At 43.6% G+C, this 11836-nt stretch overlaps 1 protein-coding gene across 12 annotated transcripts in view; it reads right to left on the bottom strand.

Annotated features, from left to right (window-relative positions):
- grin1a (glutamate receptor, ionotropic, N-methyl D-aspartate 1a) overlaps positions 1-11630 on the bottom strand; it is a 34047-nt gene extending 22417 nt beyond the window's left edge. For 2 of the 12 annotated variants that reach the window (XM_031855508.1, XM_031855509.1), the window contains exons 1-5: positions 10622-11626; positions 7536-7670; positions 5579-5755; positions 1374-1436; positions 491-588 (exon numbers count right to left, since the gene is read on the bottom strand). In XM_031855508.1, coding sequence (XP_031711368.1) covers positions 491-588; positions 1374-1436; positions 5579-5755; positions 7536-7670; positions 10622-10870 — 722 coding nt within the window. In that variant the 5' untranslated portion in view covers positions 10871-11626. Of the gene's footprint in view, positions 1-490; positions 589-1373; positions 1437-5578; positions 5756-7535; positions 7671-10621 lie in introns of all 12 variants that reach the window. The other 10 variants (XM_031855510.1, XM_031855511.1, XM_031855502.1 and 7 more) reach the window with 9 other exon arrangements.
- Between the last annotated feature and the right edge of the window lie 206 nt (positions 11631-11836).

Genomic DNA, 11836 nt, shown 5'->3' on the forward strand with positions numbered 1-11836 from the left:
ATAGTCATATATATAGTCATATACAGGAACATAATTCAGATGCTGACTGTAACTGAACATAAAGATCCACAGCTGGATCCAGCAGAGGGTTTAAATTGAATAAGGTTTAAGCTAAATGATTAGTTGATTAATCAATAAGTCGATCAACAGGAAATTAATTGCCAACTTTTTTGATAATCTTTTAATTATGTTCTACATTTTTCAAGCACAAATACAAAAATATCCTCAGTTCCAAATAAAATGTGTGACTTTTGTAGACATTCACTTGTAACAAGCATTTTTCATTAATTTCTGACATTTTATAGTCCGATCAGTGGATTAACTAATAATGAAAATAATTAGTCTAAGCATCACCTTTACAATCGAAATGGTCTTGTTTCCCTGCTCTTTCTTGGATGTAGGGCGGTTTTAAGCAGGCTTGATACCTTAATCAATGCTCCCTTTGGGACTTTGGGTGAAATTTATGTGTAATTAGAGACACAAATCTCACCTGGCGGACAGGATGATGACTCGGGCCTCCAGCTCTTTCGCCTCCAGCAGCAGGGCAGTTAAGTTAGTCTCCTGGCTGAACTGGAGGACTTTCTCTGCCTGTGATCAGGGCATAAGAAAGGTCAAGCCAGCTACTTTTCCCTACCTTAGACGCCATGCTGCCTCTTTACCTGCTTGGTTCGAGCTTGGCCGATTTTGTTTGAAAACGAGAGACAGGGATAAAAAAGTAAAACGATCCAGGGGAACCGGCTGAACGGAAAAAAAAGATTTAAAAAAAAAGCTTGAAGGGAAAAAAAAACTTTTGCATTTGTTCGCATGCAAACTGAGGGTTATCAAGGCTCCAAAGAAGGACGTGCATGTGTTAGGTAGGGGGAAGAAGAAGGTCAATGCAACCATTAACTAAAACGGGTGAAGGAGGGGGGGGGGGGGGTGAGGGGGACGTTTTCCCCCAACAAAAAAACTGCTGAAAACTAGGGAGGTGCTACAGAACAGGAGGAAGTAGCATCTGGGAGACGGTTTTGTCCCACACTACCGGTTCTCCACAAAGGAATGGACTTGCAAACTCATTTTGTGTGTGAGTATGTGTGTTCTGAGTTCATGCATTCCTTTATTGAAGGAGAAAATGAAAATGATAAAAAGCGAGGCGCTGTTCGAGATCTTTTTTTTTTTTTTCTTTTCTGTAATGACCGAAAATTATAGATTTTTCAAAACAAAATCATTCGTCATTTAAATCATAGGGAAATGTCTCAAAGTCAAAAATTAAAGAAAACACGTGCTACCAAGAGAGGAACATTTCTGGGTCGGCTGGTGACTGGTTTGGGCTGGTTTCTAGTTGCTACGTTTGGAAAGTTGGTGGGCGGCGTGCATTGACCATGCAAATATACCTTAGGTCCTCGCTTGTTGTCATAGGACAGTTGGTCGAGGTTTTCATAGTTCCTTTTTTTATTCTGATGAGTAATGTGCACAGAGAAAATATGCAGACACAGAAAAATATTATAAACAGTTGAAAATGGGGGGCAGTAAAGCATTCCAACAAATCTCCACTTTTCTGCTTCAAATTGGGATCTTTAACGGTGGGGCTTGCAAAACATCAGAGATGACCGCTTTAGAACAATGCTGAGAATGTGGATGATTGTTAAAGATATCAAATACTATTAAGGATGAGGTAAATGTATTCATTGTGTTCAATGCGTATGTCAGTGATGCCAACTTGGCTGCATCGCTTAGCGCTGTAGGAGAGCGCCCTGGCTCCAGCAATAATCATTGCAAAATGCTTAACAGCAGCTCAGCCATCTGGTTTCGTTTCTTCTTCACTATACTGGAAAGTAACATCACACAACTGCAAACTCAACATGGCCGTCAACGACATCCATCAGATTTTTAACACTTCACCAACACGCCAGTGATCAGCGTCTTAAAATGTATGAAAACCTTGTTGTAAGTTTTAAGATTTGTAAACTTGTAAAGCTGAACTGGGAAAATGCTAACCTATCCAACCTATCCAGTTGAGGTGACACCAGCTCCATCCTTATTGTTATGAACTGGTGTGATCAGACAGAATTGGTACAACACATGGCCAGAAGCCAGACATGAAATCCACTGCAATGTTTAATGGTTAAACAAATTGCACTATAATTACCAAGTCAAATTGAATCAAAGCAAAAGCTTAAGTCACAAACTCGAGCCAATGATTTACTCGGAAAATGGAAATGGAGGCTCTAATCACAGCTGCTAGTTCATTCATTCATTCAAATGAATTGAAAAACCTTCTGCTCTCTCTTTGTGAAATCAAGTTGGCAGTGGCATTCCAGAGTTGCAGTTTGATCCATGTTTTCTAGCATTTCCTGTTGGTATAAAAAAGTGAAGTATGTAGAGTGTAAAGATGACATAGCACATACAGTGTGTGATTAGTATGCAGTATGGCATTTGGTCACAGCACAGCATACTGACTCTGACTCAGGTTGAACTTGATTCGGGCAGCCGAGGCATCACCATTTTAGATTCCACTCCGGTCCGGTTAGAAGAGACACTCTGGAGTCCTGCCTGAGACTGGCAGCCATTTTGCAGGAGAGACGCATCATCTCTCTGCTTCACAGGGTTTCTATCTTACACAGCTGGCTTCACAGCTCACACTTCAGTGCACCGGACCCGTTTCCCTTCCTCCGCAAAGTGGACGGGGACCAATGCCTCAGTACAGTAATAAAGTCATAACATAAGTGCCGTTCAAAATTAAATGTTGAGGTAATTGTATTATCCTGAATCATAATCACAACTGAAATCATGTCATCCAAACTGAATAATATCAAGCCAACATTTGTCTTCCTGTTTTATGAAAACACCATTACAAATTGTCAGTGGGGTTCTGGTTAATTCCACTTATTTCACTTCCTTGATGAGTACATTCAATCACAGTTGAGGCAATAATAACACTTTAACTACCATGTAATTACCATGTAACTGGCATTTACTGAGATAAGCGTGTAGAAATCCTCTCCACGAGTAACATTCAGCAGCACTGCGGACAAAAAACAAAACTGTCTTTGTCTCCCCCCCTAGAGATTTTCTGAGCGCTCTATTTTTATATCCTCGGCCAGGCATTAATATTTCATGTTTCATGTGTTGGTCACGTTTGCACACTGGCTAAATCCTCTGTGTCCAGAGCTATGCTGGTGGTAACAGTGATCCCCCTGTGACCTCGCTAGCTACTCGCTTGCCTAAAAACAATATGTAAATTTCCTAAGTTTATGCAGCACAACAGGTTGATTAGCGAGAATAACGCCTCTCGCTTTTAATTACGGCATAATGTCAAAACACTGCTGTCTGCCACATCCAAACTAAAAGCCATTCACATCACCTGACACAATCAAAGCTGTCAATGCATTTACGGTACAGCAAAAGAACTGCAGGTGTCATCACCCTGCTGATGTTGCCACATATGTGGGAAGTCAGAGCCGAGCCGAGAGATGAGCCGCGCCGCTGTGCGGGGTCGTGTAGGCAACAAACAAATCACAAATGGGAACTTCTTTGGTTCCTTTGTTTATTTTATTTTCAGCATCTAAAAGATGAACTCCTGATTATTTCACGGTGCCAAACAGCACATCTCCAAAATGCATCGAACCTTAGTATTTGGCGTTGCTTTTATTATTATATAAAATTAAGGAGTACATCTTAAGGTTATTATGTCCTCTGTTTTCTAATATCATTTTTATATTCAATTTCCAAAAGAAAGAAACTGTACCAAATTTATATTATTGTTTTCTTATTGTGAGCAAATCCCTAACAATGTTTAAGTCTGTCTCTACAGACTTTTTGAATTCCCTATTCTGTCTTTGGCACTCCAGTTCATTGCTTCTTCATTAAAGACGTACATTTAAAAACAAGCCACAAATACATGGTTTAATTTGTTTCAAAGGGCACGGTTATTTCCCTAAACAGCTGGGCACTGTAGTGTTAGTGCATTAGTTGGGGACTATTTTCAGCTGCGGACTGATACACATTTGGTGGCCCGAGTGATTTTTTTACAGCAGGACGGTGCAAGTGGGATCAGCTCAATATAAACTTCAGTGACTGTTCATTGTAATGACGGAACATGTCAGCCAGTGCAACACTGTTAGAACTCTATGGCACAGAAGAAGAAGATACGTCCGCCTTTGGATAAGAAGACAATGCTTGTTAGTAGGATGAACTTGTTGTTTGGGCTTTGGTCTTTTCGTGAGATATGTTGACAGTAAGAAAAATACATGATATCACCAACCTCGTCCTTTGAGGTTGACCAGGTTTTCCGTTCACATTTCGGAGAAATTCTCAAATGAATCTGCTCAGGGCCCCAAAATTGCTGAAGCTGGCCCTGCAGTCCTAACTCAATACATGGGTGATTAAAGCCTCGTACTAGAGAGAGCTGCAGCTACTTCGCTCAGTATTATGACTTCCTGAATGGAGAGCACAGATGGGTTCATTTTGAGATCCAAAGGAACTTCCTCAGTTCTCATCAAAGGCTTTTAATACACAGATTTGTCTTCTTCAGTGCAGGATGTGAGTCACATCTGGATTATGTCTTCAGTATAATTGTTTTAACTTCGCGGATGTTGTTGCACAGTTCAACTTGATTAACCCAAATGTTTGAAATGTTTTTTTCTACTGGTGGCTGTTAATCAATGCCAATCCCTGTCACTTAATTCAAGCAGCTTTCACTTTAGCTGTAGCCGCCTTCTGTGAATTACCTCGGATGTGTGTCATATTCAGCGTCTCCTCGGCTTCGAATTTAATTAAATCTCTGAATCAGGCTTCAGTTCATTCTGCCACACAATTACAGCAAAGTGCCCCGGAGAGGGACAAGCATCACAAGAGTAAAGAAAAGAAAGAAAAGAAATATCCCAAGGTAATTGTATCCTCTTTAAATGGATGGAATAGATGTTTTTTTTCCTCCTCTCTCTCTCTCTCTCTCTCTCTCTCTCTCTCTCTCTCTCTCTCCCTGTTCCTAAAGGGCACACATCATCGCAGTTTCAAGTCTGTTTTGGCTCAAAGAAGATCAACATTTCACTGACCCACATACACTGCTCAGAGCTACACTCAAAATGGATGCATCAGCGGTATCTGAAAAGGCGAAAAACCATCTCCCATATCATGTGAACATGAGCTAGCGGGGGTGCGATAAACACAAGGCCTCTGTGTCTAATAATGAAGCCGCCATTCATCGGGCGCTGAGAGGAACACCCGTCTTCCGCCTCGGCCCCCAATAAAACACCTCAGTCTGTGATGGTTTGCAAAGCCCCAAGATAAAGTCCACTATTTGGCTCCCAATGTGGATAGACACTGGATAATTTGGACTATGGCGAAAAGCAACGTGAAGATGAGCAAATAAACGTACAAACTTTCGTCAGATTAGACCACATTAGACGCTGTTGATGTCTCTCGGAATGTTAGCCAATGTTTACACAATGGTGAGAGAGAGAGAGATGTGGCCACACAACAGAAAGGAAAACAGTTACATACATAGAAGACCATTAAGGTTTCAAAAAACCTTTAGACAACTCACGCGCTCTCATGCTCACACTCTGGGGAGGAGGGCCTGGGAGCCGGAGCATCTCACCTTTGTTTCTCTCTCCTCCAAGAGGGTCTCTAGCCTCTTCTGAGCGGCCCGCCCCTCGTGGTCATCGCTCACTATCAAGATGATGTGGTTCCAGTTGAACTCGCGCATCAGGTCGAACCACACGTGCGCCTGGTGGGAATAGGGAGGGACCGTCCGCAGAAAGGACAGGTGGATGCTCTGGGGGAGCAGGAGGTAGAGATTAACATGGTGGAGTTGTCCATAACGAATTCATTTTGAATGCATGATTCGTTGCTCAGAACATTTAGAATCAAGTGGACAAGTGGCAGATTCTTGTCCTTTTAAGATGTTATTTAAGTCTTCACAACAAGTAGAAAAAATAATTTTTTTTCTAATTGTGATATGCACAATTCATTTTTTTTAGAATTTGAGCTATTTAGTTGCAATGAGGATTTATGTTAATGCTACACAACAGTCCACTCTCCTGTCCCGTTTCCTACGGACAGTCAAAGTTGATTTTTTCAAACCATAAACGTAACAAAGTGGTTTTTAATGTTACCATGATGAAGTTGGTCCCCTACCCTTAAGTCAACCGAAATATTTTTAATGCCTAAATTATGAGAACTTCAGCTAAGTCTTTAATCCTCTTTAGAGTTTGCAAGTAGCTTTTTTTTCTCAAAACATGCATTTTTCAAGGCCTTTTCCACATGTCCACTTTCTAAGATATTCTAGGCTACTGGTCAATCCAATGCATCGATGTTGAATTTGGCTCGAGATTTTGCCAATCTCGAGAAGAATTGGCAAAATAATCCTGAGTTGGTCACATGTCTGGTTTCTGGCAGTCTAGCGGCCATCTTGGTTTTGAGCAATTTGTGTTGCACTTACAACGGCTGGCCAGTGGTTGGCAGTGTGTGCACTGGCAATCAACCATCAAAACCCAAGCTTAAATAAGAAACATGCTTTTGGATAGCTGTCCACTGCAGTGACCAGTATTCGTGAGAGGGTCAACTAAGTACTTTGAACCATCACCTTTCCCTAACCAAGTCGTTTTTGTGCCCAAGCTTAACCAAAGATGTCTCATGTCATAAAAAACATGACTAGTGATCGGTGTAGGTTTTGTAAGAGACGACATCAGAAAACATTTTGATTCGCTGTTATCTAAGTATTTTGTTGTGTAATTTGGAGCACTAAAGAAATAAAAGAAATATATTTTTAAGTCCTGACCCCAACACTTTTTGGATGAATGGGACCGGCGACCGTGAGCCTGCGTCGTCACCCAACATCGGTGGCTGACCTCGCTAGTGCTCATGAGGCTGAATGGGTGTCCTCCCAGAAGAGTGGAGGCCGTTATGGCAGCAGATTCATGATCATGTTCAATAATGACATATGGGTGTAAGGTTTCGGGTGTCCACATATTTATGGCCCTGTAGTGCACTTTTATTACCGTAAAATAACAAAACATAGATGTAGAATATGTACACAATATTTTTTCTAGGGACAACGTGCATTAATGATGCAGTTTTTGGGTGGTACAAACCAAACCAACTCACTAAAGTACAAACATCATGTAAAAAAAAGCAGCCTCAATATATGCACAGACCACTCGGGCTCCTTTAAACGACTAAATTTAATGCCCGTAACTTGCAAGATTAGAAGAGGTGTCACTCAAATTGACTGTAAATTGAGTTATTAAAGTCCTTGTCATTTTCTTTATGTGATTGCTTTAAAGTTTTCATTTTAGTGGCTTGTGCTTCATAAAAAACATAACTCAGGTCAAAGGCATTAATAATGATGTCCTTTCAATTTTCAGCTGGAAACCCATTTAATCACAGCTCCTCTAATGGACAGTGATGGGACGTTTAATCTAGGAAGCGCTTGAAGCCGCCCCAGGGGAGCTCCTCACTCGATCGCTCTCCGTTCACTCTCTTCCTGTTGTCCTCTCTCTCTCTCTCACTCTCTCTGCCTCTCTTGGCATCTTTATCTCTCGGCCGTCACTCACCTTGTCTGAGTAGATGGACATGCGGGTGGTGAGCCCCACCACAGGGATGCGGTAGAAGCCTGCAGTGTATGAGACCGGCGTTGGAGTGAGGTGGTCATTGGACTGGGGAGGGTGACTCACCAGGATAGCGTAGACCTGCAGAGGCACAGAAGAACAGCACTTAGTCATTCTGACACTTGCATTGAGGCCAAATGAAAACACTGCTACTCGCTCTCTGATAAAGACTTGAGTTTCAAAAGGTGTCCAATTTAGACTTGAATATTATAGTCTTATATAGTTTTATAATTTTTGCAGAAAACATGTACAAAAATACACATGTGGGAAGCTGCAAAACGCACTTTATCCTTCTTAGTAAATCAAATAAAACTAAATTCTCACATTAGTATCAAGCAACTACGACAATAAGACTAGTGCATATTCTTCTTGTAGGCTGTAACAACAACAACAGGACTTAATGCACCAGCTTGTTCTCATTCCCAGGGCGTCTGATAGCGACGCACAAGGCACCCTTTAGAGTCTGTTTGAGACAGCTTTTATGTAACTGCAATGTCAACCCATCATCATTGGCATCATCACGTAGCAGTAAAAAACAACAAACACGGGACTTTCAACTAGGAGACCAGTGTTCATCTCCCAAAGGTAATTATGTTTCTGATGTTTTCCGTTGATCTTACCTATCTAAGTGGTCTTGTTGCTTAAAACTAAGAATACATTTTAAGCCCAACCATGATGTTTTTTTTCCTAAAGCTAACTAAGTGGTTTTATTGCCTAACCTCAGTGTTTCAGTTTGAATTCACAACGTTAACCATGTGTTTACTGCTACTGTATTGAATGCCTTAGAATTATTAACATGAAACAGGATTTGATATGCACGGTATATGAAAAGTTCATTTCAGCGTAGCTGAGATCAGTTAACCAGGGTTGGGTTAACGGCGAGGGCACAAAATGAGAGTGTTTCGAGTTCTCCCACGTTCACCATCTTATATTGGCGGAACAAATTCTAATTTATTCAAGTATACACTGTTTTCAAAAACAGAACAACAAGATTAGGTACAAAGGCAGGAGTGACGATAACTATATACAATTAATCTAATTCATGGCGGGACCTGAAATGTTTTTCTCTTCATCTGCTACTTGCTGTATGTCTGAAACTTTGTTTAATGTGCTGCTGCTGTCTCGACCAGGACTTAAATACATTTTAGATGAATAAGAATGAATAAAATGATCACTAACTGAGGGCATTTGGGACCCCTGAGCATCCGTCCGTTTTGCCTGCCTGTTTTGCTCAAGTCAAATGAAATTTGTGTGCACTTTAAATAAAAGATTGTCATATTTTAGTGGGTGCAACTGCTGCTCTAAACTGTTGTATAACAGGTTAAAAATAACATTTTTGAATCTGGATATCTTCAAAAATTCCCCTGAGACAAAGAACCAGAAGAGCAAAGAAATCTGTTCCTTTGTTCGAAATGTCTTCCCTGTGTGTGGGCTGGCAGACTATCATTAATTTGTGGTTGTTGGGTTTAGTCTAATCCGTGCTTTAAGCAAACCAAAACTGGCCACGCACTTTAGAAAAAGAAAGATTCTGCGAGCTGAGCCTTGAGAAATGTCTCGGAGTTGTGAAGAAAGAGGAATATAAAGCTGGCATGGCCGTGCATGCAGGCATGGATTGCTGGATATGAGCAGTCCGTATGGCTGGGTCAAAAATGAGGTCTATCATCCAAGGACTGCTCCCAGGCATCTCCTCCTCCATCTGCCACAGACTTCCCTTCTCAGTAACTGTTATCGCCCGCGAGCCAATCTCATCTAATTAAACCCGTCCACGGACCTTCTGTCTAAATAAGGTGCGATGTCTGTCTGATTTATGCAAGAGATAGGTTTGTTTTTTAAGAGGGGGCCGGACCATTGTTGGTGAAAGCCGTACGGCCTCGTGGGACGGACTGCGCGCTCGCGCTCTGGATGAGCATGTGACAGGAGACTGGGTGCGATGGTTAAAATTCGACAAGCCTGCATCAATTAGAGTCATTACACTAAGCAGAAGACCGAGGACATGAAAGCAGCACTGGAGCTGTGGGGGCGTTTTTGTTCGCATGAAACTTCATTCTGTGTGTGGGAGAAAGAGGAGCGAGAGAGGGACTTCACGCCTCAACATCCTGTGTGACATAACGTTGGCTATTATATATACAACTTTCAAAAAGGCACATACACTTCCATGCATTACTGATGAAATATGTTTTGTTAGTTAGATCTGCAGCACGCGCGGTGTGAATATTTGCCTCTGTTGTACTTTTTAATCTTATACTTTAAAAAAAATAAACGGCTGTTCGTGTTACCGACAGCATCACATCATATAGACTGCAGCTGAGCGAGTGATCCACCCCTCAAGACCCACATATAGAAAACTGTCCTCCGCTGTGTCAGCCCCGCTGTCCTATCATGCACACGGTATCATGCACACACACACGCACGCACACGCGCGCAGTGAAAGCCAAGTTGTTTAATTGTATGCGACGTATTGCACATTTTCACTCTTCGCTGCTTCCTTCGCGGTTCAGTGGACGTGCAGCTGTGTGTCCTGGAACGTACAGTTAGTTTGCCCTCTCATCCGAGATGCGCCCCAAACCAGAGCCTATTTGTGGATGTTTGTAAAAAAAATAGATGGGTCCGTGGGGAGTTCGCTGTATTAGAACGAACACAAAGTGGACTGTGTGCAAATGCAGTGCAGGGTGCCAGATTGGACAAATGGCAGGCCTGTAGTAAAGTGGGCTGATTCTTTTTATGTTCATGCTGAATAGTGTGAGGCTTTGGAGAAGCAGACAGTCTGGATTCAGAGCTCAAGGCTCCATACATAACCATCCATCCTAGTCTTTCACCCACTTCAGTGGCCCCTTGAGTGAGAAAACACATGATTTTGACATGTAGGTCATGTTTCCTTAAGGAACCAACTTTCTATTGCAAGGCACGAATGGTTTTCTCCTTCAAAAACACTCTGCTTTTAGTGCGTGGAGGTGTGCGTGGACCATATGATTTATGCGCAGAGGTTATTGACTGATTATATAGCGCCAATGCAAAGGTGGCAGAAAAACTACCTGACTGGAGATGAGGTCCTCGCAGACGGAGAGAGCCATCTGGATGGCGTTGGGCTTGTGCGTTACGGAGATGGCGGTCAGCTTGAATTTATCCCTGCCGTAGACCTGGTTGGCCTGGGTCACCGCATCTTTGAAGACCTGCTCGTATCTCTTCTGGCTCAGCACGGCCCCGATGTTCACGATTTTCGGCTCGCAGCCGGCCCGCGCGCAGGAGCACGAGAGGAGCACCGCCAGCAGAAACAGACGCATCGTGTGGGCCACCAAACGGCACGGCGCAGCCCGGTCCCTTTTCCCCCCGGTGGCGGGTCGGCTCGACCAGCTTCTGAGCAGCAGCGCGGCTCGGCCGGTTGAATGCGCGACTGCAGACACGATCCAGGTGGGCGGTGGGCGGGAGGCCGAGAGAAAAGGTGGATCTATGAGCAATGCGGAGGAATGTGCATGCTCATATTAGGGGCAGGCTTTCAAAAAGGGACGTCTGAACCGCATTGTCCCCCCCTTTTTTTTTGCTCTCCTCTGCAGAATTCGCTCAAACCTCCCTACGGTTTTGAAGAAGGAGTGAAAACCATTGTCTCGGCTTCCAGGCGGCTTCCTCCGCAGAGGTTTGTGTATCACTCCCTCCAGCCGCTGTTCCGCGCGCTTTGTGCGGACTGATCACCCCCCCCGATGCGTCGCTGCCTGGTCAATCCGGGTTGAGCGGCTGCTGTCCTTGGTCCTGACAGCTGTGCATGCGCGCCGCGGTGGTGGTGGTGCGCGCTCCCGTCGTATCAGCTCCCCCACTCCGGGTTTTGCGCGTTGGCGTGCTGCTACTGCTGCCGAGTGGAAACCGATCATATGAAAAATAAATGTACCTACTTGTTTAGGATCTACTCGACCACCATGCTAGCCATAACAGGACATGGCAGGCATCATCCGGGCGGCGCACGTGTAGGTTGCATACCTGCAGGGCGTGGGTAGTCGGCTAAATTAAATCAGACTAATGTGTGTGGGCTTTGTTAATGCGGGTGATTTGTAATGACAACCAGACGGCTGGGAGATGTTCTCCTAAAATAGCCTGATTGCACAAGAGCAGATGGGGGAGGAGAGGGGTGGGGGTTTATTCCAATCTAGCGGGTTTCAGGTCAGAGTTGAGCCATGGACACGGGCTTTGGTGTGACTCATTTTCCTCCAAGACAGGGGGGGGGGGGGGGGGGGGGGGGGGGGGGGGGGGGGGGGGGG

This window comes from Anarrhichthys ocellatus, unplaced genomic scaffold (genome assembly GCF_004355925.1).
Source record: "Anarrhichthys ocellatus isolate YVR2014 unplaced genomic scaffold, GSC_Weel_1.0 scaffold16, whole genome shotgun sequence".
Taxonomy (NCBI): domain Eukaryota; kingdom Metazoa; phylum Chordata; class Actinopteri; order Perciformes; family Anarhichadidae; genus Anarrhichthys; species Anarrhichthys ocellatus.